The 26,286-nt window shown below is 41.3% G+C and overlaps 1 protein-coding gene across 1 annotated transcript; it reads right to left on the bottom strand.

Annotated features, from left to right (window-relative positions):
* Positions 1-19,009: 19,009 nt before the first annotated feature.
* LOC112214478 (procathepsin L-like) lies at positions 19,010-23,963 on the bottom strand. Its single transcript, XM_024373246.2, has 8 exons — positions 23,926-23,963; positions 22,659-22,797; positions 22,157-22,279; positions 21,385-21,537; positions 20,885-21,109; positions 20,448-20,616; positions 20,051-20,168; positions 19,010-19,850 (listed from the first exon to the last, which is right to left on the bottom strand). Exons 2-8 carry the CDS (start codon positions 22,785-22,787, stop codon positions 19,751-19,753), a joined length of 1,017 nt encoding a protein of 338 aa, XP_024229014.2. The 5' UTR covers positions 22,788-22,797; positions 23,926-23,963; the 3' UTR covers positions 19,010-19,750.
* Between the last annotated feature and the right edge of the window lie 2,323 nt (positions 23,964-26,286).

Genomic DNA, 26,286 nt, shown 5'->3' with positions numbered 1-26,286 from the left:
TTCATAGATGACCAGCAGGGTCAAATAATAATCACAGTGGTTGTATAGTGTAGGTCAGTACCTCAGGAGTAAATGTCAGTTGGCTTTTCATAGCCGAACATTCAGAGGTCGAGAGGTCGAGACAGCAGATCCACTTATTTTTCAACTTCTCCTCTTCTTTCCCGCTAGAGAGCGACTTCTAACGGTTAGTCAGCTCAGAAGTAGATCAGCAGGCCTACCATGAACAGAAATAGTGTACAATCACACACTAATTGCAAGTTTAGCCTACTCTGACAAATGATAACTTGACACAAACACACACACACACACACACACACACACACACACACACACACACACACACACACACACACACACACTCACTGAAAGAGAACTAAAGGCAGGTAAACTTGTGTGTGGTATGTTAACCTTACACTTCTCTCTGTCAGTTTCAACTAAATGGACTCTAGAGTGTGTAAAATAAAAACACAGGGATAATATCGCTCTAAATAAAATCAAACTTTATTGGTTGTGTAGACAGATTTGCAGGTTCTAGCAGGTGGCGTGACAGGCTTATGTTACTAGCTCCCACAGTGCAGTAGAATGTCTAGCAAATACAATATAAATAAATACACAAATGACAGAACAAGTCCAATGAACAATCCAGAATAGATATACGCATTAGCATGAGCATGTGTCAGAATATCAATATGTGGTGTGCATGAACAGTATATTATGGAAGAGTATGTACAGTAGTAGCTATATTAGGATGAGCAATGTCGAGAATACAGTATATACACTACCAGTCAAAAGTCTGGAAACACCTACTCAAAGGAGGCTGAGTTTCACAGCATCTCTCCGCCCGCCCAGTCTTTTCAAATGAACACGAGCTGAAACACACTGCTCAATGCACACATGAAGGGGACTAAAACACTCGACCATGAATAGGGCTGTTGCCATGAATGTATTACCGCCACACCAGTTGTCATGAGTCATAACTAGGGCTGTGGTGGTCATGAAAATTTGTCAGCCGGTGATTGTCAAGCAAATAACTGCCGGTTTCACGGTAATTGACCGTTAATTAACATAAACACACTTAGCATCTCCTGGCTTCCAAGTGTAGCCTAAAAGACACCTATGCAGACCTTTGGAACATTTTCATTTTAAAAAGTCGAATAAATCCATGTAATATTGCCTACACCATCACAATAATTCCATTATTTTTTTTCCACAGGTCTAAAGAAACATGAGAGGAAGAAAATGTAGTCTATTTCAGAAGAACGGAATAGCATACTCTGAGGTATCCTTATGTTAGGCCCTGATCTGGCTATGCCAAATGTCTGTGAGCTACACTAGTTCACTTAGCAGACAAGATTTGCTGATAATCTGTGGCATTATTTTATAGCATGAAGAATGCAATTGAACATAGCTAAATTAAATAGGAAGGATGTTTCTCCAAACGATTTAAAGGGAGTGCTCACATGCAGCTATTCTGTGTTGAGGGGTTAACAAAGAAACAGGTCCTCCTATTTGCTTAATTTAAAGTTATTTATGCAACTGTGGTTGTGATACAAACGTTGGGCTATATGTTTAGATGTTTTATACATTCTGAGGCTGCATGATGCAATTCTAATGACGATTTGAACAAAGTTGCATTAAAGGCATGAGCTCTGCTTTGTTTCGTGTACACTCTTCATCAGTCTCTCATTCACAATTTGACAAGCACTTGATAATGCCTCAAATTTCCTGGCGGCATCCTCCTAGTGTGGCCATAATGCCCCCTAAAGAAATGCATGCCGTAGTGCCCTTAGGCTGAATATAATATGTATAATTCCCTTCTCCCAGTTGCATGTTCCAAAGCACCTCTCACTCACATGGCTCTCAGATGTCTAAATTCTTATTAACCAATGCTTCTCACGTGATCAGATTCTTCTCACGTGATCAGATTCTTCTCACAGAGGCATCTGACAGGCACATCGGGGACTCAACTGATTGGGTCCTTCTTATCGAGTTCCCGAGGTGCATATTGAAGGTATTGGAAGAACTGTCCACATTTACTTTCGTCAGCCAACAAGATGAGTAGGCCTAACAAACAGCAAAAGCACTAGCCTATGTCAATCTACTATCTATCATAGTATAAAGTTGACCTATTCTATTGGTCAATTTATCCTTCAGTGTGAGAACGAAATATTAAAAACTCAAATTAATAGAACCACTCGCATCAAAAAAACATTTCAAAAGCAATGAGGCTGATGCAACAGATCATAATGTTTAGCTTAAAATGTTCATAAACGATTAGGCTTTTTCTTCACATTATAAGTGCAGTAATGCACAAATGGCAGTAGGCTATGTGCGAATGTTCCTAAATGCAATCAATTAGCGGGAAACCACCATTCTCAAAAGTGACCACAAATGCTATTATGCATCTTTATTATAAAGGTGCATTTTTATGGTGAAAATGAACTTCCTCAAAACCTGAAACTCAAGCGCCGCCTAAGGATGCCAGTTAGGCTCTGGACTGGTTGTAAAAGCAGTTTAATGTTCTTAATTTCAATTAGTTATTTGGCCACCTAGTTGTGATATAAACTTTATCAAAAACATATAGGCCTGTGGACTAGGCTACATGAGGTGTGAGACTATGATGTGAATACGTCGTAAGAAAAAGGCATGCGCTGTTTCTTGCCTTAAGCTGGGCATCACTCACAAATGATAATATATCATTGATAGGCTAATATAGTCATCCATCAGACTATTCTTGGCCAACCGCTCTGCCCCCCCCGCAGCTACTCGCCCAAGCCTCCCCAGCTTCTCCTTTACCCAAATCCAGATAGCAGATGTTCTGAAAGAGCTGCAAAACCTGGACCTGTACAAATCAGCTGGTCTTGGCAATCTGGACCCTCGATTTCTGAAACTATTCACCGCCATTGTCGCAACCCCTATTAATTACCAGCCTGTTCAACCTCTCTTTCATATCGTCTGAGATCCCCAAGGATTGGAAAGCTGCCGCAGTCATCCCCCTCTTCAAAGGGGGAGACACCCTGGACCCAAACTGTTACAGATCTATATCCATCCTGCCCTGCCTATCGAAGGTCTTCGAAAGCCTGGTCAACATACAGATCACTGACCATCTCGAATCCCACCGTACCTTCTCCGCTGTGGAATCTGGTTTCCGAGCCGGTCACGGGTGCACCTCAGCCACGCTCAAGGTACTAAACGATATAACCGCCATCGATAAAATACAGTACTGTGCAGCCATCTTCATCGACCTGGCCAAGGCTTTTGACTCTGTCAATCACCATATTCTTATCGGCAGACTCAGTAGCCTCGGTTTTTCTAATGACTGCCTTGCCTGGTTCACCAACTACTTTGCAGACAGAGTTCAGTGTGTCAAATCGGAGGGCATGTTGTCCGGTCCTCTGGCAGTCTCTATGGGGGTGCCACAGGGTTCAATTCTCGGGCCGACTCTTTTCTCTGTATATATCAATGATGTTGCTCTTGTTGCGGGCGATTCCCTGATTCACCTCTACGCAGACGACACCATTCTGTATACTTCTGGCCCTTCCTTGGACACTGTGCTATCTAACCTCCAAACGAGCTTCAATGCCATATAACACTCCTTCTGTGGCCTCCAACTGCTCTTAAAAGCTAGTAAAACCAAATGCATGCTTTTCAACCGTTCGCTGCCTGCACCCGCACGCCCGACTAGCATCACCACCCTGGATGGTTCCGACCTAGAATATGTGGACATCTATAAGTACCTAGGTGTCTGGCTAGACTGTAAACTCTCCTTCCAGAATCATATCAAACATCTCCAATCTAAAATCAAATCTAGAGTCGGCTTTCTATTCCGCAACAAAGCCTCCTTCACTCATGCTGCCAAACTTACCCTAGTAAAACTGACTATCCTACCGGTCCTTGACTTTGGCGATGTCATCTACAAAATAGCTTCCAATACTCTTCTCAGCAAACTGAATGCAGTTTATCACAGTGCCATCCGTTTTGTTACTAAAGCACCTTATACCACCCACCACTGCGACCTGTATGCTCTAGTCGGCTGGTCCTCGCTACATATTCGTCTCCAGTCCCACTGGCTCCAGGTCATCTACAAGTCCATGCTAGGTAAAGCTTCGCCTTATCTCAGTTCACTGGTCACGATGGCAACACCCACCCGTAGCACGCACTCCAGCAGGTGTATCTCACTGATCATCCCTAAAGCCAACACCTCATTTGGCCGCCTTTCCTTCCAGTTCTCTGCTGCTTGTGACTGGAACAAATTGCAAAAATCGCTGAAGTTGGAGACTTTTATCTCCCTTACCAACTTTAAACATCTGCTATCTGAGCAGCTAACCGATCGCTGCAGCTGTACATAGTCTAGTGGTAAATAAACCCACCCAATTTACCTACCTCATCTCCATACTGTTTTTATTTATTTACTTTTCTTTTGCACACCAGTATATCTTCCTGCACATGACCATCTGATCATTTATCACTCCAGTAATAATCTGCTAAATTGTAATTATTCGCCTACCTCCTCATGCCTTTTGCACACAATGTATATAGACTTTTTTTTGCTTTTTTTCTACTGTGTTATTTACTTGTTTATTGTTTACTCCATGTGTAACTCTGTGTTGTCTGTTCACACTGCTATGCTTTATCTTGGCCAGGTCGCAGTTGTAAATGAGAACTTGTTCTCAACTAGCCTACCTGGTTAAATAAAGGTGAAAAAATATATATTTCAAAAAATAATAATCTTGTCTTAAAATATACTAAATAATATGTGAGAATTTGTTATGATTTATAATGGACTATTATCATGCACCGGTTCCAGAACAGGGGAAAAATACAGGTCATCTATGCACTTAAATAGCGAATGGAGGACTTAATTGTCATGCTAGCCAGGTAGGCTATATTCCTGTTGTAAAGCAAAACAATGTGCTTAATATTAGGGAAGTTGAGAAATATAGTCAGCCTAAAGGAAGCTGAAGATCCTATTTTTAATAGAAGCCATCACTGTTTCCTCACGCAATTCCATAGCCTGTAGAAATGTTGCGCAACATGAGCTCATGGGCTCTCATGAAGTGTTTGATTAGATTTTTATACACATTTGCATTGATGTCAGAGAGGATTAGAGGGACAATAGAGTGCTGAGTACCAGGCAGTTAGCAAGTTTGGTGGGCTAATGACCATCAGCAGCACCAGAGCTTGGAGAAACCTAATTACCGTGACCACAGTAAAAATTTTGCATGACCGTTGAGTCTTAGTAATCTCCTTTTATGCACTCTGGACAGTAAATTGGTAGTACCCAACTTGCTAAAGACCATCGGGTCGCTAATGGACTGATACTCAGGGCTCCATTGTTATTCTTAACTACTCCTGACATCAATTCAAATGCAATCGATAATCACAGCAAACAGTATCTTGCTTTTAAAACTCACCTCACTGTGATTGATCAATTTGAAGAAAGAAGTTTAACAGCAGGTTGAAACTAAGTGGAAAACATGGTCGTTGTGGGTGTTGTTTCAACGGCGAACACAACGACAGTGCTTTCTACGGTGATGATTAATTCAAAACACCCATACGCATATTTGAACTTATGCAAATGCATAGGCCTTTGAGCACTTCAAATCAAAGTGTATTTGTCACGTGCGCCGAATTCAACAGGTGTTGTACATGCTTACTTACAGACTCTAACCAATAGTTCAAAAAAGGTATTAAGTGAACAATAGGTAGGTAAAGAAATAAAACAAAGACAGGCTATATACAGTAGCGAGGCTGTAAAAGTAGTGAGGCTGTAACGATCTGAGTGTAGCGGGTGAGGAGTCAGGCGCAGGAAGCAGAGAGTTCAAGGGATTGCTATTTTAATGCACAGAGAAACGGCAAACATAAGCCAACCCTCACAAAAACACAGGGCGTACTGAACAAACAAATGCCCCAAACAGGGGGACTTAAACTGTCCAGAAAAAACCCACAAAATGGGAAAACACAAAACCCATAGACGTGCACACAAGTACACCAAACAGACGGTCACAATAATTAATCCCGCACAAGGAACCATGTGGGCCGGCTGACTAATAAAGCCTTACTACTAACTACCTAACTCAAAACAGGTGCACTCAATAAACACATAAGGAGGGGGAGGAAATATCAGTGGCAGCTAGTAGGCCGGGGACGATGACCGCTGAGCGCCACCCGAACGAGAAGGGGAGTGTCCTTCGGTCGGAGTCGTGACAGAGGCTACATACAGACACCGGTTAAAGGTAGTATGTACATGTAGATATGGTTAAAGTGACTATGCATACAGTGGGGCAAACATGTATTTAGCCAGCCACCAATTGTACAAGTTCTCCGACTTAAAAAGATGAGAGAGGCCTGTAATTGTCATCATAGGTACACTTCAACTATGACAGACAAAATGAGAAAAAATTGTAGGATTGTAGGATTTTTAATGAATTTATTTGCAAATTATGGTGGAAAATAAGTATTTGGTCAATAACAAAAGTTTATCTCAATACTTTGTTATATACCCTTTGTTGGCAATGACAGAGGTTAAATGTCTTCACAAGGTTTTCACACACTGTTGCTGGTATTTTGGCCCATTCCTCCATGCAGATCTCCTCTAGAGCAGTGATATTTTGGGGCTGTTGCTGGGCAACACGATCTTTCAACTCCCTCCAAAGATTTTCTATGGGGTTGAGATCTGGAGACTGGCTAGGCCACTCCAGGACCTTGAAATGCTTCTTACGAAGCCACTCCTTCGTTGCCCGGGCGGTGTGTTTGGGATCATTGTCATGCTGAAAGACCCAGCCACGTTTCATCTTCAATGCCCTTGCTGATGGAAGGAGGTTTTCACTCAAAATCTCACGATACATGGCCCCATTCATTCTTTCCATTACACGGATCAGTCGTCCTGGTCCCTTTGCAGAAAAACAGCCCCAAAGCATGATGTTTCCACCCCCATGCTTCACAGTAGGTATGGTGTTCTTTGGATGCAACTCAGCATTCTTTGTCCTCCAAACACAACGAGTTTAGTTTTTACCAAAAAGTAATATTTTGGTTTGATCTGACCATATGACATTTCCCCAATCTTCTTCTGGATCATCCAAATGCTCTCTAGCAAACTTCAGACGGGCCTGGACATGTACTGGCTTAAGCAGGGGCACACGTCAGGCACTGCAGGATTTGAGTCCCTGTCGGCGTAGTGTGTTACTGATGGTAGGCTTTGTTACTTTGGTCCCAGCTCTCTGCAGGTCATTCACTAGGTCCCCCCGTGTGGTTCTGGGATTTTTGCTCACCGTTCTTGTGATCATTTTGACCCCACAGGGTGAGATCTTGCATGAGATCTTGCATCTTGCATTTGATTTCTTCAAACCAAGCTGCTTATCTATTGCAGATTCAGTCTTCCCAGCCTGGTGCAGGTCTACAATTTTGTTTCTGGTGTCCCTTGACAGCTCTTTGGTCTTGGCCATAGTGGAGTTTGGAGTGTGACAGTTTGAGGTTGTGGGGGGTGTCTTTTATACTGATAACAAGTTCAAACAGGTGCCATTAATACACGTAACGAGTGGAGGACAGAGGAGCCTCATAAAGAAGAAGTTACAGGTCTGTGAGAGTCAGAAATCTTGCTTGTTTGTAGGTGACCAAATACTTATTTTCCACCATAATTTGCAAATAAATTCATAAAAAATCCTACAATGTGGTTTTCTGGAATTTTTTTCTCCCAGTCGTGCCTGGTCACAGTCATGGGTGAACAGGGAGTACAGGAGGGGACTGAGCATGCACCCCTGGGGAGCTCCAGTGTTGAGGATCAGCGTGGCAGATGTGTTGCTACCTACCCTTACCACCCGGGGGGCGGCCTGTCAGGAAGTCCAGGATCCAGTTGCAGAGGGAGGTGTTTAGTCCCAGGATCCTTAGCTTAGTGATGAGCTTTGAAGGTACTATGGTGTTGAACGCTGAGCTCTAGTCAATGAATAGCATTCTCACATACGTGGTCCTTTTGTCTTGGTGGGAAAGGGCAGTGTGGAGTGCAATAGAGATTGCATCATCTGTGCATCTGGTTGGGCGGTATGCAAATTAGAGTGGATCTAGTGTTTCTGGGATAATGGTGTTGATGTGAGCCATTATCAACTTTTCAAAGCACTTCATAGCGACAGACGTGAGTGCTACGGGTCTGTACTCATTTAGGTTGGTTCCCTTTGTGTTCTTGGGCACAGGGACTATGGTGGTCTGCTTGAAACATGTTGGTGTTACAGACTCAATCAGGTCACTGGGCAGTGTCACTGGGCAGCTCGCAGCAGTGCTTCCCTTTGTAGTCTGTAATAGTTTGCAAGCCCTGCCTCATAAGACGAGCTTCGGAGTCAGTGGATTCAATCTTAGCCCTGTATTGACGCTTTTCCTGTTTGATGTGGTGTACTCCTCAATGCCATCAGCAGAATCCTGGAACATGTTCCAGTCTGTGATAGCAAAACAGTCCTGTAGTTTAGCATCTGCTTCACCTGACCACTTTTTTATAGACCGAGTCACTGGTGCTTCCTGCTTAAAGGTTTGCTTGTAAGCAGGAATCAGGAGGATAGAGTTGTTGTCATATTCACCAAATGGATGGGGAGGGAGAGCTTTGTAGGCGTCTCTGTGTGTGGAGTACAGGTGATCTATAATTTTTTTCCCTCTGGTTGCACATTTAACATGTTGATGGAAATTTGGTAGAACTGATTTAAGTTTCTCTGCATTAAAGTTTCCGGCCACTAGGAGCGCCGCCTCTGGGTGAGTGGTTTCCTGTTTGCTTATTTCCTTATACAGCTGACTGAGTGCAGTCTTAGTGCCAGCATCTGTCTGAGGTGGTAAATAAACAGCCACGAAAAGTATAGCTGAAAACTCTCTAGGTAAGTAGTGTGGCCTGCAATTTATCACAATATACTGTACTTCAGGCGAGCAAAATCTAGAGACTTCCTTAGATTTTGTGCACCAGCTGTTGTTTACAAATATGCACAGACCGCCCCCCTCGTTGTTCTATCTTGCCGGTGCAGCGTATAACCCGCTAGCTGAGCGGTGAGGGAGGAAGGAATGCTTTTTAAATGGACCGCCCTTGCCCGGAAATCCGTCACTCGTTCATCCCGCAGTGGTTGTTTTCAGCTACCCGTAGTTTGTGGGTGCTTTATATGCTCTACAGTCAATTATGATTGCATGTCTATTTATATTAACTATATAATTATTAATATACGCCTACTGTATGATAGCTAGCAAATTAATTAGCTAACTAACGTAAACTCACTCACTTTTGTACATTGCCTTGGTCTGTACAAATGTAATACTTCCAGATCAACTGTAATGTCAATACCATTGTAAAGCACAATTTCTCCCCTTTCCAACAGAATTCATGCCGAGACCTCCACGCTGCACGTTTCTGCATAATTCAACAAGGCAATGAGCTCCGTTGGGTCTTTAAAAAAATGGCGGGTGGGGAAGCAAAACTAATGCGTGGTAGTGAGAAGGAGAGGAGATGTGTGGGAAAACTGCTTTTTTCACTCGATCTGTACAACTTATCACCTTATCGCCTCTAAAGGGTAAATAAAATACTATAAAGAGTTTATATAATGTGTCATTACATACCTATTTAAATGTTTATGTCGAATTTGAATCGTGTTTTTAGGGCGGTGCTAAAGTGACCTTCAGAAGTCAGCAGCGACTTTGAGAATCATGATCGCTTGCAGTGATGACGCAAAAAATGACTAGGTATCCCCCCCTTACCCCCGTCACTGTCCATTTCTTGTTTTTAAACGATGAGAGTAGTGCTACACCTGGTGAAGAGAGATTGTAAGGCAGAAATAGTTTCTTTATGCGTGCTGTACGTTACGGAATGACACGTCACGATGTAACGGAGGGTCAGTTTTTTCAACTTTTCTCCAATACTATAGAGCCATTACCATGTCGATCAATGCTTGAATAGAAACGTAGTTCATACCCCAGATTTTGAAGTCAACACAGTCGCTACAGTCCCATTAGTTTTCTTTGCAGCCTCGTTTGAATGTCGCGGTTGCACACATTTGTACGGAATAGGGTGAGTTTACGTTAGCCTGCCTAGCTACTAGGAAAATGTTTGATTTCTACAATTTTCAAAAGCTAACCAAATAAAAACATCATTCATTTAATGAGAGGTGTTTGTAGCACAATTTCTAACTTATTTACATTCGTTTTTACTTACACTTGTATGTTGACTCCATATTGACGTTGAGGTTTTAAGTTTCACCAAAAGTGTATTAAAGTGTATTTTAGGCTACTGTTGGGGTTTGTTTCCTTGTTCCTTGTCAATCATTGGCTCCATTGTTGAAATTAGCATTATGACAATATCTTGAATAAATCATTCAAAACCCGTTATTAATGTAATTGCAGACAGAAGTTGACAACAGGAACATAACGCATGTTTCCGAGTAAGTTCTGCATAAAAGAAAAGGTCCCAAGTTATTTTATTAAACCCGAAGTCCAGCCCTAGTGATGTCACTGCCTACGTCATTATATTTTACTCATGAGACCAAAACCATGCCTACTCAACACTAATACTGTTGTTCATGTAGCTATCTGAAAGCTTAGCAGTAAATGTCCAAGTTGATTTATAGTGGAATGTCTGACTAATCTCTTATCCCTTACACTCCCCTGCAGAGTTCTGTCTTCACAGTCACACAATTCTCAGAGGGGTCTCTTAATAAGAGGCAAAGAGACCAGAAAACCACTGTGAAACAATACTAAACCTCTATAATGAATATATATTGTTCATCTGTAGTCTAGGACCCTATAAATGTAAGGAGGGCAGGGTCTTATTACCCCCCCCTTCTATTAACACAACATAAGCATAACCAATTTGTAGAAAAGGCCCATGGAGTTGGTGGCATAATCCTTTAATTCATTGCCATTTATTAATCATTTGGGCCAGGGGCACTTTAATTAGGTCAGGTGGTAATGTCGGACAGATCTCAACTCCATAAAAGGAGGAAATTGCCTTCGCCTGATCTTGCTGCTTTCTCTTCCTTAACTCCGTCTGATCCAGAAGTTCTGTGCGTCCATGAATCCACACTACTCAGTAAATATACCACTTTATGGTTAAAGGAATTCCTGCCTCAGTCTCATCCATTCCTCTGTCACCTGACACGTGACCAACTGTTCACCTTCACTGTCAGTCATCCTTCCTGTCCAGCTACCCACACAGATTCCACTAATCTTTCAATGGTCCTTCGAGCCGTATGATGACTGAACCAAAGACAGGTGAAAAGGAAATTGAGGCGGAGAGGGAAGAATTGTCTCCACTGGAAGGAAGAAGAGGGGCGGAGAGAGCAGCTGAGGGAAAGGTCTTGGAACAAAGGAAATATTCAGGAGCTAATCCTAAAGCAACAATGGCTTCATCCTCAACCACCAGCAGCACCAGAAGAACCAGGCAAGCACCTGGTTATCTTAAGGATTATGTGGTCAAGTTTCCGCCATCAAAGGGCAAGCCCACCAGAGCGCAAAGTGTTGATGGATCAACTATACGTTTCAGCCATCAACCATCTCCTTTGAGCCAAGGACCGGAAACTGCTTTGGAGCATGAAAGTGGTCTACATGAAGAACCTATGGAGGAGATAACTCCCACCGCACAGGTTGACCAGCTTCCTGAGGCAGGCTCTGCTCACCCCTTAAAAACCTCTTGAGGATAGGGGAGACGCTAGCGTCTCAACTGGCCAATTGCCAGGGGAAATGCAGAGTGCCAGATTCAAATAAAATGCTATAAAATTGAAACTTTCATTAAATCACACATGTAAGATACTCAATTAAAGTGACACTTGTTGTGAATCCAGCAAACATGTCAGATTTTAAAAATGCTTTTCGGCGAAAGCATATGAAGCTATTATCTGATAGCCTGCAGCCATCCTTACCAGCAGTAAACATAGGAGCTAGCGTAGCAGGCGCTACACAAAACGCTGAAATAAAATATAAAATATGCATTACCTTTGACGAGCTTCTTTTGTTGGCACTCCAATATGTCCCATAAACATCACAATTGGTCCTTTTGTACGATTAATTCCGTCCATATATATCGAAAATGTCCATTTATAAAGCGCGTTTGATCCATAAAAAAACAGCTTAGAAAAATGCAACGTCACTTCAAAATATTTCAAAAGTTGCCTATAAACTTTGCCAAAATATTTAAAACTACTTTTGTAATACAACGTTAGGTATTTTTAAACGTTAATAATCAATCAAATTGTAGACGGGGCAATCTGTATTCAATACATGAAGGAAAAGAAAAAAGCTCTGCTCTTCACGTCTTGTGCAACTCACAAAAGTGTCCCCTGTTCCGAGTTGGCCTACTTCCTGATACGACAAAGGAATAACCTCAGCCATATTCCAAACACTGGCGACATCGTGTGGAAGCGGTAGGAACTGGCAAAAACAATATAGTGAAGAGAGATGGGAGAAAAAAAATTCTGAACAGTTAGTCCTCTGGGTTTTGCCTGCTACATAAGTTCTGTTATACTCACAGACATGATTCAAACAGTTTTAGAAACTTCAGAGTGTTTTCTATCCAAATCTATGAATAATATGCATATCTTATAGTCTTGGCATGAGTAGCAGGAAGTTGAAATTGGGCATGCTATTTATCCAAAAGTGAAAATTCTGCACCCTAGCTTTAAGGGGTTATGGGAAATCGTCGAAGCACTCTAGACGGAGTGGGAGTTCGACCAGTGGATACCCCTTTGGAAGTGGCCATGGCAGCCGCCATTCACTAGCCCTCAGTGATTCACAGAGTGCTGTCCTACAAGAAAGGATGAAACTATTAGCATTGGAGGAAATTGAGCGTCAGATTGAGGAGGAACGACAGGCTGACGAACGATGTCACCAATTGGATGTGCAGGCCCGTAGAGCTCTACAGGAACGGTAATTCATTGCCAAGGACCTGGCACAGCAGCGACGGCACCGTCAAGCCAGAAGGGAATTGGAGGAGGCACGGATGGTCTCATCCTTCCTGGAGAGGAACGAACAGGGAGTTGACCTGACCACCCCTCCACATGGACCTGACCTGTCTGCCTTTCTTTCCCAATCTGCCCCTCTGGTACAGCATGGCACACAAATCAAATCAAATCAAATGTATTTATATAGCCCTTGGTACATCAGCTGATATCTCAAAGTGCTGTACAGAAACCCAGCCTAAAACCCCAAACAGCAAGCAATGCAGGTGTAGAAGCACGGTGGCTAGGAAAAACTCCCTAGAAAGGCCAAAACCTAGGAAGAAACCTAGAGAGGAACCAGGCTATGTGGGGTGGCCAGTCCTCTTCTGGCTGTGCCGGGTGGAGATTATAACAGAACATGGCCAAGATGTTCAAATGTTCATAAATGACCAGCATGGTCCAATAATAATAAGGCAGAACAGTTGAAACTGGAGCAGCAGCACGGCCAGGTGGACTGGGGACAGCAAGGAGTCATCATGTCAGGTAGTCCTGAGGCATGGTCCTAGGGCTCAGGTCCTCCGAGAGAGAGAAAGAAAGAGAGAAAGAGAGAATTAAGAGAGAGCACACTTAAATTCACACAGGACACCGAATAGGACATGAGAAGTACTCCAGATATAACAAACTGACTCTAGCCCCCCGACACATAAACTACTGCAGCATAAATACTGGAGGCTGAGACACGAGGGGTCAGGAGACAGTGTGGCCCCATCCGAGGACACCCCCGGACAGGGCCAAACAGGAAGGATTATAACCCCACCCACTTTGCCAGAGCACAGCCCCCACACCACTAGAGGGATATCTTCAACCACTAACTTACCATCCTGAGACAAGGCCGAGTATAGCCCACAAAGATCTCCGCCACGGCACAACCCAAGGGGGGGGCGCCAACCCAGACAGGAAGATCACATCAGTGACTCAACCCACTCAAGTGAAGCACCCCTGCTAGGGACGGTATGAAAGAGCCCCAGTAAGGCAGTGACTCAGCCCCTGTAATAGGGTTAGAGGCAGAGAATCCCAGTGGAAAGAGGGGAACCGGCCAGGCAGAGACAGCAAGGGCGGTTCGTTGCTCCAGAGCCTTTCCGTTCACCTTCCCACTCCTGGGCCAGACTACACTCAATCATATGACCCACTGAAGAGATGAGTCTTCAGTAAAGACTTAAAGGTTGAGACCGAGTTTGCGTCTCTTACATGGGTAGGCAGATCATTCCATAAAAATGGAGCTCTATAGGAGAAAGCCCTGCCTCCAGCTGTTTGCTTAGAAATTCTAGGGACAATTAGGAGGCCTGCGTCTTGTGACCGTTGCGTAGGTGTAGGTATGTACGGCAGGACCAAATCAGAGAGATAGGTAGGAGCAAGCCCATGTAATGCTTTGTAGGTTACCAGTAAAACCTTGAAATCAGCCCTTGCCTTGACAGGAAGCCAGTATAGGGAGGCTAACACTGGAGTAATATGATCAAATTTTTTGGTTCTTGTCAGGATTCTAGCAGCCGTATTTAGCACTAACTGAAGTTTATTTAGTGCTTTATCCGGGTAGCCGGAAAATAGAGCATTGCAGTAGTCTAACCTAGAAGTGACAAAAGCACTCAGATGGTTTTGTCTGGCTAATAGCCTACACAAACAGAGCACCACAGTATGAGTCATAATACCCATAAAACCTAGCGGTCAAACAGGGAAATGGTTCCAATCGTTTTTCCACCATTATTTTCCCATATGGGATTTTAGAAACAGCTCAAATAAGGGCTGTGTTTCGTGTAGGCTTACCCTAGAGTGACGTTTTGATAATCTCTCTCGGACAAGAGGACTTTTATCAATACATCAGTCTGTATTTACTCTCATGGTATGGGCAGACATAAGCTACGGACAACGAACACAATTGCATTTTATCCATGGCAATTTGAATGCACAAAAACACTGTGATGAGATCCTGAGGCCCATTGTGAGGCACATTTTTTTAAGGTATCTGTGACCAATCTGTATTCCCAGTCATGTGAAATCCATAGATTAGGGCCTAATGAATTTATTTCAATTGACTGATTTCCTCACATGAACTGTTATTCAGTAAAATCAATGAAATTGTTGGATTTATATTTATATTTTAATATTTTTTATACCATTTTATACCATTTATATTTTTGTTCAGTATAATTCAATCCAATTTTTTATTATTATTATTATTTTCTTTGGGGGGGGGATCGGTGTCCCATCCACGGGACCGTTAAGCTAACGTAGGCTAATGTGATTAGCATGAGGTTGTAAGTAACAAAAACAATTCCCAGGACATAGACATATCTGATATTGGCAGAAAGCTTAAAGTCTTGTTAATCTAACTGCACTGTCCAATTTACAGTAGCTATTACAGTGAAAGAATTCCATGCAATTGTTTGAGGAAAATGCAGATTTTTGAACATGAAAGATAATAATAAACAAATTAGGCACATTTGGGCAGTCTTGATGAAAAAGGTTGAACATAAATGCAATGGTTCATTGGATCAGTCTAAAATTGTGTACACACACTGCTGCCATCTAGCCAAAATCTAAATTTCACATGGGCTGGAATAATACATTATGGATTTTCTATTGCATTTCAAAGATGATGGTACAAAAAAAATACAAAAGAACGGTTGGTTTTGTCTGTATTATCTTTTACCAGATCTATTGTGTTATATTCTCCTACATCCCTTTCACATTTCCACAAACTTCAAAGTGTTTCCTTTCAAATGGTACCAAGAATATGCATATCCTTTCTTCAGGGCCTGAGCTACAGGCAGTTCGATTTGGGTATGTCATTTTAGGTGAAAATTTTTAGTGGCGGATCCTTAAGAGTATTTATAAGTTGTTATTTTTTTCACTATTTCCTTATTTTAGAAAAAAGTATTTCTTTGGGTCTGTGATTCTCTCCATTTTTTTTCAATTTAGAGGCAACAGTATCAGAATGCATCGCCTTGCAGTTTTGTGTGCAAATGTTTTCACCACAGCTTGTAGGTCCAGGTTGCGGGCCCAATTGTTTTCTGTACTGAATATTGACAACCCAGACAGTCTTTCCTGAGACGTTGTGCTTCTAAGGTTGTTCATTATGAGTTTTAGTTTAGAGAACGATCTCTCTGCAGATGTGACAATTGCAGGGATGGTTAAAAATATTTGGATTGCAGTAGCAACATCAGGGAAACTGGGCAGAAGGGATTGGTGCTTCATCTCATATTCTCCTTAATTTCCAGCCTCAACACGTTACGGAAAGATATTAACTGTATAGGAAGCTCTGGGTACAAATCGTCTGGATACTGGGCAGCCAATAAACTGGCAGATGCAAACAGATTAAAATCTTTATCGGACAACAGTTCTTGACGGCTCAATCAAAGAAAGAGGGTTTTGCGATTTCATTCATACTGGTGAACCGGCTTTTGAGTTGTGTGGTTGCAATATCAAAGTAGCATTGAACACAGACACTGTAAAATGTTCCTCTGCATTCTGAAGCCTGTTTTTGTGCATCACTTGTCCCTGCCTATTGTTTATCCATCCCATTCTCTGTATCCGAGTTCGACCTGCTGATTCAACTTACTTTTTTGAACTTGATTGCCAATTAAGTAAGTAGGCTGGGGCAGGCTGTCTCCTGCCGTTGAGCAATAGGCCAATTAGATGCATGACAATGATAGGCCTATTGTCTCTGACTCACCTACTAGCAATGTAGATTATTGTAAAACACAAAACGCAAAAGCTTCCTACATGTGGAAATTAAAAAGGTTGAGTTGATTATATTAGATTCTGGGTGTGCTGTTCCTACATTTTGTTTTCACTAGCAAAGTGCAAGCAATTGTTCATTCAGGTTATGGGTGTTTCCTCTTGAATTTGGTAAAAAGGGAAGTGAATTCGCTCATTTGCTTGTTAGCAACCCTCTTGTGTTTATCAGACACACAGTTTTTCTCTTAGAGATTATATTTCTCACCCATCTACACAGAATACCCCATAATGACAAAATTAAAACATTTTTCAAATTTAGAAATGTTTTCAAATGTATTGAAAATTAAATAAAGAAATATCTAATTTAGCCTACATAAGTACTCACACCCCTGAGTCAATACAGTGCATGTTAGAATCACCTTTGGCAGAGATTACAGCTGTGAGTATTTCTGGGTAAGTTTCTAAGAGCTTTGCACACCTAGATTTTACAATATTGCACATTATTATTTTTTTAATTCTTCAAGCTCTGTCAAGTTGGTTGTTGATCATTGTCTAGACAGCCAATTTCAAGTCTTGCCATAGATTTTTAAGCCAATTTAAGTCAAAACTGTAAATAGGCTACTCGGGAACCAGTGGTGTAATATTTAAGTAAAACTTCTTTAAAGTCCTACTTAAGTAGTGTTTTGGGGGGTATCTGTACTTTACTATTTATATATTTGACAACTTACTTTTTTACTCCATACATATACCCTGACACCCAATAAGTTCTCATTAAATTTGGAATGCTTAGCAGGACAGGAAAATGGTCAAATAACTCAATTATCAAGAGAACATCCCTGGTCATTCCTACTGCCTTTGATCTGGCAGACTCACTAAACACACATGCTTAATTTGTCGGGGGTGTTGGAGTGTGCCCCTGGCTATCCATCTGGTTTGCGTAATATAAGGAATTTGACATTTTTACACATTTACTTTTGATACTTAAGTATATATGATGTGTTGTGTTGGATTTGCCCCAAACATAATGCTTTGTATTCAGGATATCATTTTTTTGCAGTTTTACTTAAGTGCATTATTGTAAACAGGATGCATGTTTTGCAATATTTGTATTCTGTGCATGCTTCCTTCTTTTCACTCTGTCAATTGGATTAGTATTGTGGAGTAACTACAATGTTGTTGATCCATCCTCAGTTTTCTCCCATAACAGCCACTAAACTCTGTAACTGTTTTAAAGTCACCGTTTATCACGCCACAACCTTAGAGTTCCTTATTATTTTCTATGTTTGGTTAGGTCAGGGTGTGACTCGGATGGGAAAGTCTATGTTTTCTATTTCTTTGGTTTTGGCCGTGTGTGTTTCCCAATCAGAGGCAGTTGTCTATCGTTGTCTCTGATTGGGGATCATATCTAAGTTGTCATTTTCCTTTTAGGTTTTGTGGGATCTTGTTTTCTGATTAGTGTTTTTTGCCTGACAGAACTGTTCGCTTTCGTTTTCATGTTTGTTATTTTGTTTGAGTGCTTTTTGAATATTAAAATCATGAATACTTTCCACGCTGCGTCTTGGTCCACTCTTCCTACCACAAACGAGAGCCATAACACCGTTGGCCTCATGGTGAAATCCCTGAACAGTTTCCTTCCTCTACGGCAACTGAGTTAGGAAGGACTGTGTTTTTCTAGTTACTGGGTTTATTGATACACCATCCAAAGTGTAATTAATAAATATACCATGCTCAAAGGGATATTCAACGTTCAAGGGTGTGAATACCTTCTGAAGGTATTGTAAGTCTTTGCCTATTCGATGTAGCCATTTACTCTGAATTATTCCGTAAAAGTATTATGTGTTGTATGTAGCCTACACTGTAATCGTTTGTGTCAATTGTTTTGTGAGTAAAACATCCTGTTAGTTGAATTGAGTAAATGCAGTCCTCGTTTTACAGAGCCATTCTTTGATTGAATATAAGCTCATAAATTAGTGGAGTCATTGGTAAACCGATATTTTGATGTACATTTTATGTCATAGGGGTATATTTTCTAAGCTGACTACTGTGACGTACCATTTGATAATAGTTAAAACTGTAACACGTCAGATTACTTTAAACTTGAGACTACAGTTGTGCTCATATTTAATGAAGTCTAATGGTAAATGTTATGTACACTATACACATTAGATTACACATTGGTACTTTACATCTTGGTCTAAGATCAACTAGATAAATTAAAGCTTGGACGATGGGTATATAGACAGCGCATAAGCCTCTTAATAATCAATTATCTTAGAACAAATGTAATTATAGCATCTGAGTGATAATGTGTAGACTCACAAGCCGGCTAGATTCACCAGTATACATTTATGATCTATAGCCATTAGTCACATGATATTGGAGTCAGATTGATGAATGTAGTTTATTATTATTAAACACAATTTGAACTCATCTACATGTGTGTGTTAGAATGTTATACATCTCCTCTCACCACCCGGAGGCATATCAGTCTCTGCATCACTAGGCTCTTGTCTAGGCATTACCATTCAACACCTTTACTCAAACACTAGCTGCAGATAAAAAAAGCAGTGGAGGAAACAAACCCAGGTGTACCGTTCTCTTTTTGTCCCTCACTTTCAGAAACAAACTCAGTCATTTCAGAGCTCTAGTCTTCCTCAATGTCTTATCATTCAGTGGTTGTTGCTCTCAGCTCCACAGAGAACGTGCCAGTTAAAAAATAGACGGTATATCAACTGTAACTCAGGAATATATATATATATATCCTGTGTCTACAACAGTGTTGTAAACACAAACAGTAAGCACAAACTGACATGTGCTAGAGAATGTAGTCTAGCTGGCCTCATCAAGTAAAGTTACAAATAAACGGAATGCTTAACTCAAATAGAACTATACACACACATACAATCGCACCGACACACATAAAATCAAGTATAAAACAAAATAGGTAGAATTTTCATAATTTCCCTAAAACAGTGTTTCTTTAAAACCCATGCAGCAGGTTTCTCTTGCGCATTTCACAGACTTAGTTAAGGCAGCACTGCAGTCGACATTGCCCTTTTTTTCAGAACGTTCGTCAAACATCTCTAAAACTCAAACTCTGGGTCTAGTGTTCGAGAACTTACAGAACACTAGACCAGTGGGTAGCTGGCTGCCGTGGCGATGCCACAGTGGTTCTTCCTGTCTTTGGCCATGTAGATGTAGCCTTTGTCTCCCCATTTCTCGCTCCAGCTGAGGAAGAGACAAAACATGTTAGTCCCACAGTTCTAGTTAGTAGGAAATTATAGATTCACTGCTGCTTTAGAGAAATGTATGACTTAGACCATAGTATCAGGACAAGAGAGGCATATTCCCCGATGAGGGAATCAACCAATCCCGTAGTGGTGACGTAACAAACAAAAAACATCCTAGGAAGATACTATGTACTGTACCTGTTCTTGACAATCCAGAATTTCTTGCCATCTACATCCTCTCCTTCAAAACCGTATCCCACCACCAGAACTCCATGGTCAAGCTCCTCACTGCTGCACTTCTCCTCATAATAGATCCCTACAGGGAGAGGACATAGTTAAATTAGTGGGCTACGATACAGAGTTTACTTCGGTATGTAAAACCACCTGATCTCAAACCTAATAGTTGATTACTTAGCTAGTAACTAGTTAGAAATATTGGTCACAATTTACTTCAAAGACAACACCATTTGTACACGGTGAACAGGACAATAGACCAGTACAGATCACTGCTACCTCAAAAAATAGTAGGTAGGGAATCCAATCATTGCAAATAATGTTACACATAATTTAAGTTGCACCGCTAACTGCTACTCACCAGACTGGTAGAACTGGAAGGATTCGTGGCTGGCATCGATGGCGACAGCGATGGGGCCGACAGACGCCACAGCCGTCATCAGAGCGTGTTCTTTGCCACTGGGGATGTCCACAAAGCCAGTTTCATTGACAGCACTGAACTCTGGTCGGTAGTGGCAAATATCATCATCCTGAGTTACCAGGGAAGAACAATGGCCATGATTTGTAAAAAACAACATATTTCGAATATTCAAGCAAGTCGGTCATTCTTGGAGACAAATCCCACTGTAATGAAGTGGAAACTCAAATTTTCAAAGTTGAAGTTGTAAGTCATTCCAGATCGACAGCAAAAACTGCACGATCTGGGACCTGGCTAAAAGAACAGGGCCTTACTTTTAATAAATGCATCTTCATACCCTATTATATTTGAATTCAGACTAATAGAACACAGGGCCTTACCTTGCCCACATAGGGGTAGGACGCCTCTGTGTCCAGGCCGCCGTTGTCCTTTACATACTGGAACGCCAAGTCCATGAGACCCCCATTACAGCCCTCGTTGCCCTGGGGTCTGGAGCAGTCCATCAGGTTCTGTTCACTCAGAGACACCAGATTGCCAGTCTTCCTGAATTGCTGGCCCTCTATGGCCCCGGTGGAACTGAACGCCCAGCAAGACCCACATGAGCACTGAGGGGTAAAGGTTGTTAAACATCTTGTTACTTTTTCATGCCAGAAAACACTGAAGTGCATATTACGGCAAATTGGGCATACATATTGTTATATATATATATATATATAAGAATATGTATGCGCAATTTGCCGCCTTACCTTCTGGATACTGTAAATTACAATCATGGTAAACAGCACGCAAACAAGCCAGATAGTTCTCTGGAAGTAAAACCTTATTTAGTGACACAGCAGTGTATGGATGAGTCATGACACATGAGTGATTCAGGTCTCACCTGGTTCTTGATGGGAGTGACGTAGCCCTTCTCTCTCCAGTCGATGGCTTCAGGGGCCTGCAGGTAATTGGGTTCCATGAAAAGAGAGCCCTTGTACTTCCTCTCAGTCGTCTGCTTGTAGCCGTTCATGAGCTGCCTGAACTCTTCGTTGGTCTAGGGAGGAAAGAATCAGAACATGTTGAAATGTAATGTCTTCCCTGAAAAGATGTTTGTAATGTACCATCTGAATGGGAAATGTATTGTTTTTTACGTCTTAGGACTGTTTTAAAAGTTGTGCACTCAGCCATAAATCCTGTGTGCATCTTTAAAAGACTACGAGTAAGTTTCAATTCTCTTCTCGGGATAACTATTCCATTCCTGCTTGCTAGTTGAAGAAACCTAACCTGCGAGTCTGAATACATTCCTGCTTTCATTGTCAACGCTGACACCTGTGCCTGTGAAATATTTCATACTGTATGTGCTTTAGCAAATCTATGGCATGGCAACAAAAAGATCCAGCTATAGCACACACACAGTATGGGAAAGAGCTGCTGAAAAGTAGCTCCTGCTCCACAGTAAAATGTCTCAGCAACAGACTTGGACAGAAGTTCACTGGAACTGATATCAGCACCTGCAAATTTCCACTGCTTTAGTTCCTGCACCTCATAGAATATTAGCTCAAAAGTCCTGCAGTGTACCTGGATTTAAATATATACAGTACAGGCCCCCAGAATGAGTAGCGGCACCCATGTCATCCATGTCACGCACTGCTCAGCAAGGTGATTCTTCTTACCATGTCACCAAATTGGTTCATGCCCAAACGGTAGGAGAGTTTTCCCATAGAGTGGTCCAGGTTGTGCATCTCAATCTTTTTCAGGTTCTTTTCCCAAACCATCCTTCTCCAGCCCTCCTCACTCTGTAACAATGAGTGAAAAACAGTTAGAAAATATACACAATCATATACTGTCCCAGAACTATGTTCACAATCCATGCAATTAATGATATATAGGTGTAATTTACAGCTACATGTATGCACCAATTGATCAATTTGAGCCCCTTGTTGAGAGCAGTGGAGGATGGTGGGAGGAGTCAAAGGAGGACATGCTCATTGTACTGGCTGTAATGGAACTGAGTCAAACGTGGTTTCTAAATGTTTGATACCATTCCAATAATTCCATTCCAGCCTTTACAATAAGCCCATCCTCCAAAAGCTCATCCCACCAGCCTTCACTCGTTGGGAGCTACCGAAGGGTTCCTATGAGGATGTGCTCCTCTACTTGTGCTTAAACACCCACCTCATGGTAGTTCTTGCTGTGCCAGTTCTTCCACAAGTGCCAGTGGCCCTCCAACTGAGAGTCAAACATAGGGGCCGCATACACAGCACTCATACAGAGCACCAACACTGCCAAGTACAGGGACATCATGGTCAAACAGCTGTGGAGAGAGAGAAAGCAGAGCTCAGTCAGCCTTGTATTTTCAGTGTAAAGAAGCTATATAGCATAAAATGTTGAATTTGTACCTTTGAAACAATGGCAGATCGTCAACGTTATATACAACAACAAAAAGTCTGGGCAGCACCTCCTACTGGAGAGTTGATCTACAGCTATCCATTTGGTCTCCCATCCAGTGTTTTAACCAAGGCCAGTTTAGCTTTGACATGTCACTGACTACTACCAATGTGGTATCTTGTGAATGATTGAAAAATCTCAATTTAATTTGTTTTTAAATTAACATTTTTAAAAAATGTTTAAAAAATTGCTGTTACTATGAAGTCATTCCAAAGGGTAGCTTTAACAGAGAAAATTTAATTTAACCATCCTTTATAAGTCATATCAATTGTAATATTTACGCCAATAAAGCACTTGTGAAGTCATCAGCAGCTATTGTTTTAATTCAACCTAGGGTTCACAAACACATCACCTTGCACTTTCACCATCCTGTGAAGTTAATTCATCATAATGTATTTAATCTGCAGCCTAATAAACTGCATGCTTTCCCAACGAGTAGTAAAGTGAGGTCCACACTACTACTCCAAGTTTACTTCGATATGATGGCTATTATATTCACCAACAATCACATAATTAATTTTACTGACACAAAAAGACTCCACCTAGTCTAGCGTATTTTGTGTTGTCGACATTTGGAAAGTTAACTGAAAAATTGTTTCCAATCAGGTGTGTCATTACTTTTATCCGACATGTACTTTACTTGCTATACCACCGTTGGATGGAAATGTGGTTTGTGAGAACAAAACAAAAAAAGCCCCCTTCCAAACTACCTTCCTCTCGACACAAGAAAAAATATTAAACATATGGAACTAGGATACTACACTACCAGTATTCCAAATTAAATAAATTGATATCAATTACTTTATGTGATATCCAGAAATATTCGAGGAAAAGTTTGGTAACAGCCGGCAGAAAAAGCAACATCAGAAACGGTAGACTAATATTGTCTTTCTGTATCAATCAAATCAAAGAGCAAATGCCTCTGGTAAATGTAAATGTCCATAACCCAAGATCCTAACACTGTACAAAGAAGAGAATGGAAAGCAGTACTTACTTTTTCCCGTCAATTTGCAGTAGCAGGGTGATGATTTCTGCTGCTGTTGTTGTGTAGTCAGTGAACAAGACACGACACTTTATATAGTCAGCTATATGTCCTATAGTGGTGGGGGCTGGCTTGTGATTGGCTGAAAGGGGACGGTATATCTCACACTGCCGGCCCGCTGAAAGATCATTTAAAGATCTCAGGTCCCGCCCGGTGTAAATATCCCAGCATGTGATTCCTGACCACTTGACCGTTATCCGTAAAGATAAAACATCAAATTTGATTAATCATCTTTAGTGGGTGGATTAGATTACTGGGAAGCAAAAGGGTAGAAAGACACATTGTAACATCGAGTCAGTTCCCTTACCATTCTTCGGTTACTTTGGAAAAGTTCTCTCATCATGTGCGGGCGCGGAGGAGATGAGAGCATGGCACGCTTGATGCTTATACAGCAATGACAAAGAAATAACCAGACAAAAATGCTAAACATGTTCATTGAACAGTAATGACATGAATATGGGAAGAAAGGTTACATGTAGTCTAGTACCTGAAACTGAGTGGCCAACAACAAACGCCACATATGTTCCTGCTCTGTGAAGCATACAACAGCTTCAGTGTTTGTTCAACCATGTCCTAATATGATAGATTCAAATAATAGCATGAAGTTGAGAGAATGAACACGTTAACCTACATTTATCTAGCTCAAATATTAAGATTATCTGCATTCTTTAGATACTGATGAGTTATTGTGTGATACTCTGCTGTGTCAAGAAAGTTCTGATGGGCTTGTAAATAATTTGTTTGTGTAAATAATCATTCCAATTTCATTTGAAATGTGTCTTACAAGCCTCCCAGTGTTTTCCTACCTCTTCTGCACATTCTCCTTTTGTTTTCCTTTTAAACATTGATAATACATTTTAAACCCACTAAATCAAAACACACAGAAAACACACTAATCAATACATTGTTTCTAAACAATTGTGTAATGTCACTTTTGCCTTGTCAGCATTGGGAATTTCTGCCTGTCAACCAAACATTCACACAGGAAGAAGGGGAGGGATTCTCTTCTTGGGCTGCTGCTGAATCTGTTGTTACTGATAGGACACAAACACACACACACATACACACACACACACACACACACACACACACACACACACACACACACACACACACACACACACACACACACACACACACACACACACACACACACACACACACACACACACACACACACACACACACACACACACATACACACACACACACACACCCTGTAGATGTGTGGTTAGTAAAATGATTCCTTATTTGGTATTGGTGTGTCTACAAAAACACTTCAGGGAAATCAATGAATGGATGGGTATTGAAAAATTAATTAGGTTTTGTTTAAGATTTCATAGTATTGATCAATCATACTAAGAAGTATGTTTTGATAACAATGCAGTAATGTATCTGTGTAACTTCAAACTTTTGCTGACACTGATTACAATCTAACAGAAACAGATGCACTTACTCCCCCTGTCAGACATGAAGTGTACTGCAGGTAATGTAACAGTCATGACCATTGAGTTCAATACAGAGTTGAAAACCGTGCATTTGGAAAGTATTCAGACCCCTTCACTTCTTCCACATTTTGTTACATTACAGCCTTATTCTAATATTGATTCAATCATATTTTTTCCTCATCAATCTACACACAATACCCGATAATGACAAAGCAAAAACAGCTTTAGAGAAATGTTTGAAAATGCATTACAAATAAATAACTGAAATATCACATTTACATAAGTTTTCAGACCATTTACTCAGTACTTTGTAGAAGCCCCTATGGCAGTGATTACAGCCTCAAGTAGTCAAACATTCATAGATGACCAGCAGTGTCAAATAATAATCACAGTGGTTGTATAGAGTGCAACAGGTCAGTACCTCAGGAGTAAATGTCAGTTGGCTTTTCATAGCCGAACATTCAGAGGTCGAGAGGTCGAGACAGCAGATCCACTTATTTTTCAGCTTCTCCTCTTCTTTCTCACTAGAGAGCAACTTCTAACAGTTAGTCAGCTCAGAAGTAGATCAGCAGGCCTACCATGAACAGAAATAGTGTACAATCACACACTAATTGCAAGTTTAGCCTACTCTGACAAATGATAACTTGACTTAATGAAAGAGAACTAAAGGCAGGTAAACTTGTATGTGGTATGTTAACCTTACACTTCTCTCTGTCAGTTTCAACTAAATGGACTCTAGAGTGTGTAAAATAAAAACACAGGGATAATATCGCTCTAAATAAAATCAAACTTTATTGGTTGTGTAGACAGATTTGCAGGTGTTCTAGCAGGTGGCGCGAAAGGCTTATGTTACTAGCTCACACAG

This window comes from Oncorhynchus tshawytscha, linkage group LG20 (genome assembly GCF_018296145.1).
Source record: "Oncorhynchus tshawytscha isolate Ot180627B linkage group LG20, Otsh_v2.0, whole genome shotgun sequence".
Taxonomy (NCBI): domain Eukaryota; kingdom Metazoa; phylum Chordata; class Actinopteri; order Salmoniformes; family Salmonidae; genus Oncorhynchus; species Oncorhynchus tshawytscha.
The sequence above is the reverse complement of the archived record's forward strand: the minus strand, read 5'-3'. Positions and strand labels throughout refer to the sequence as shown.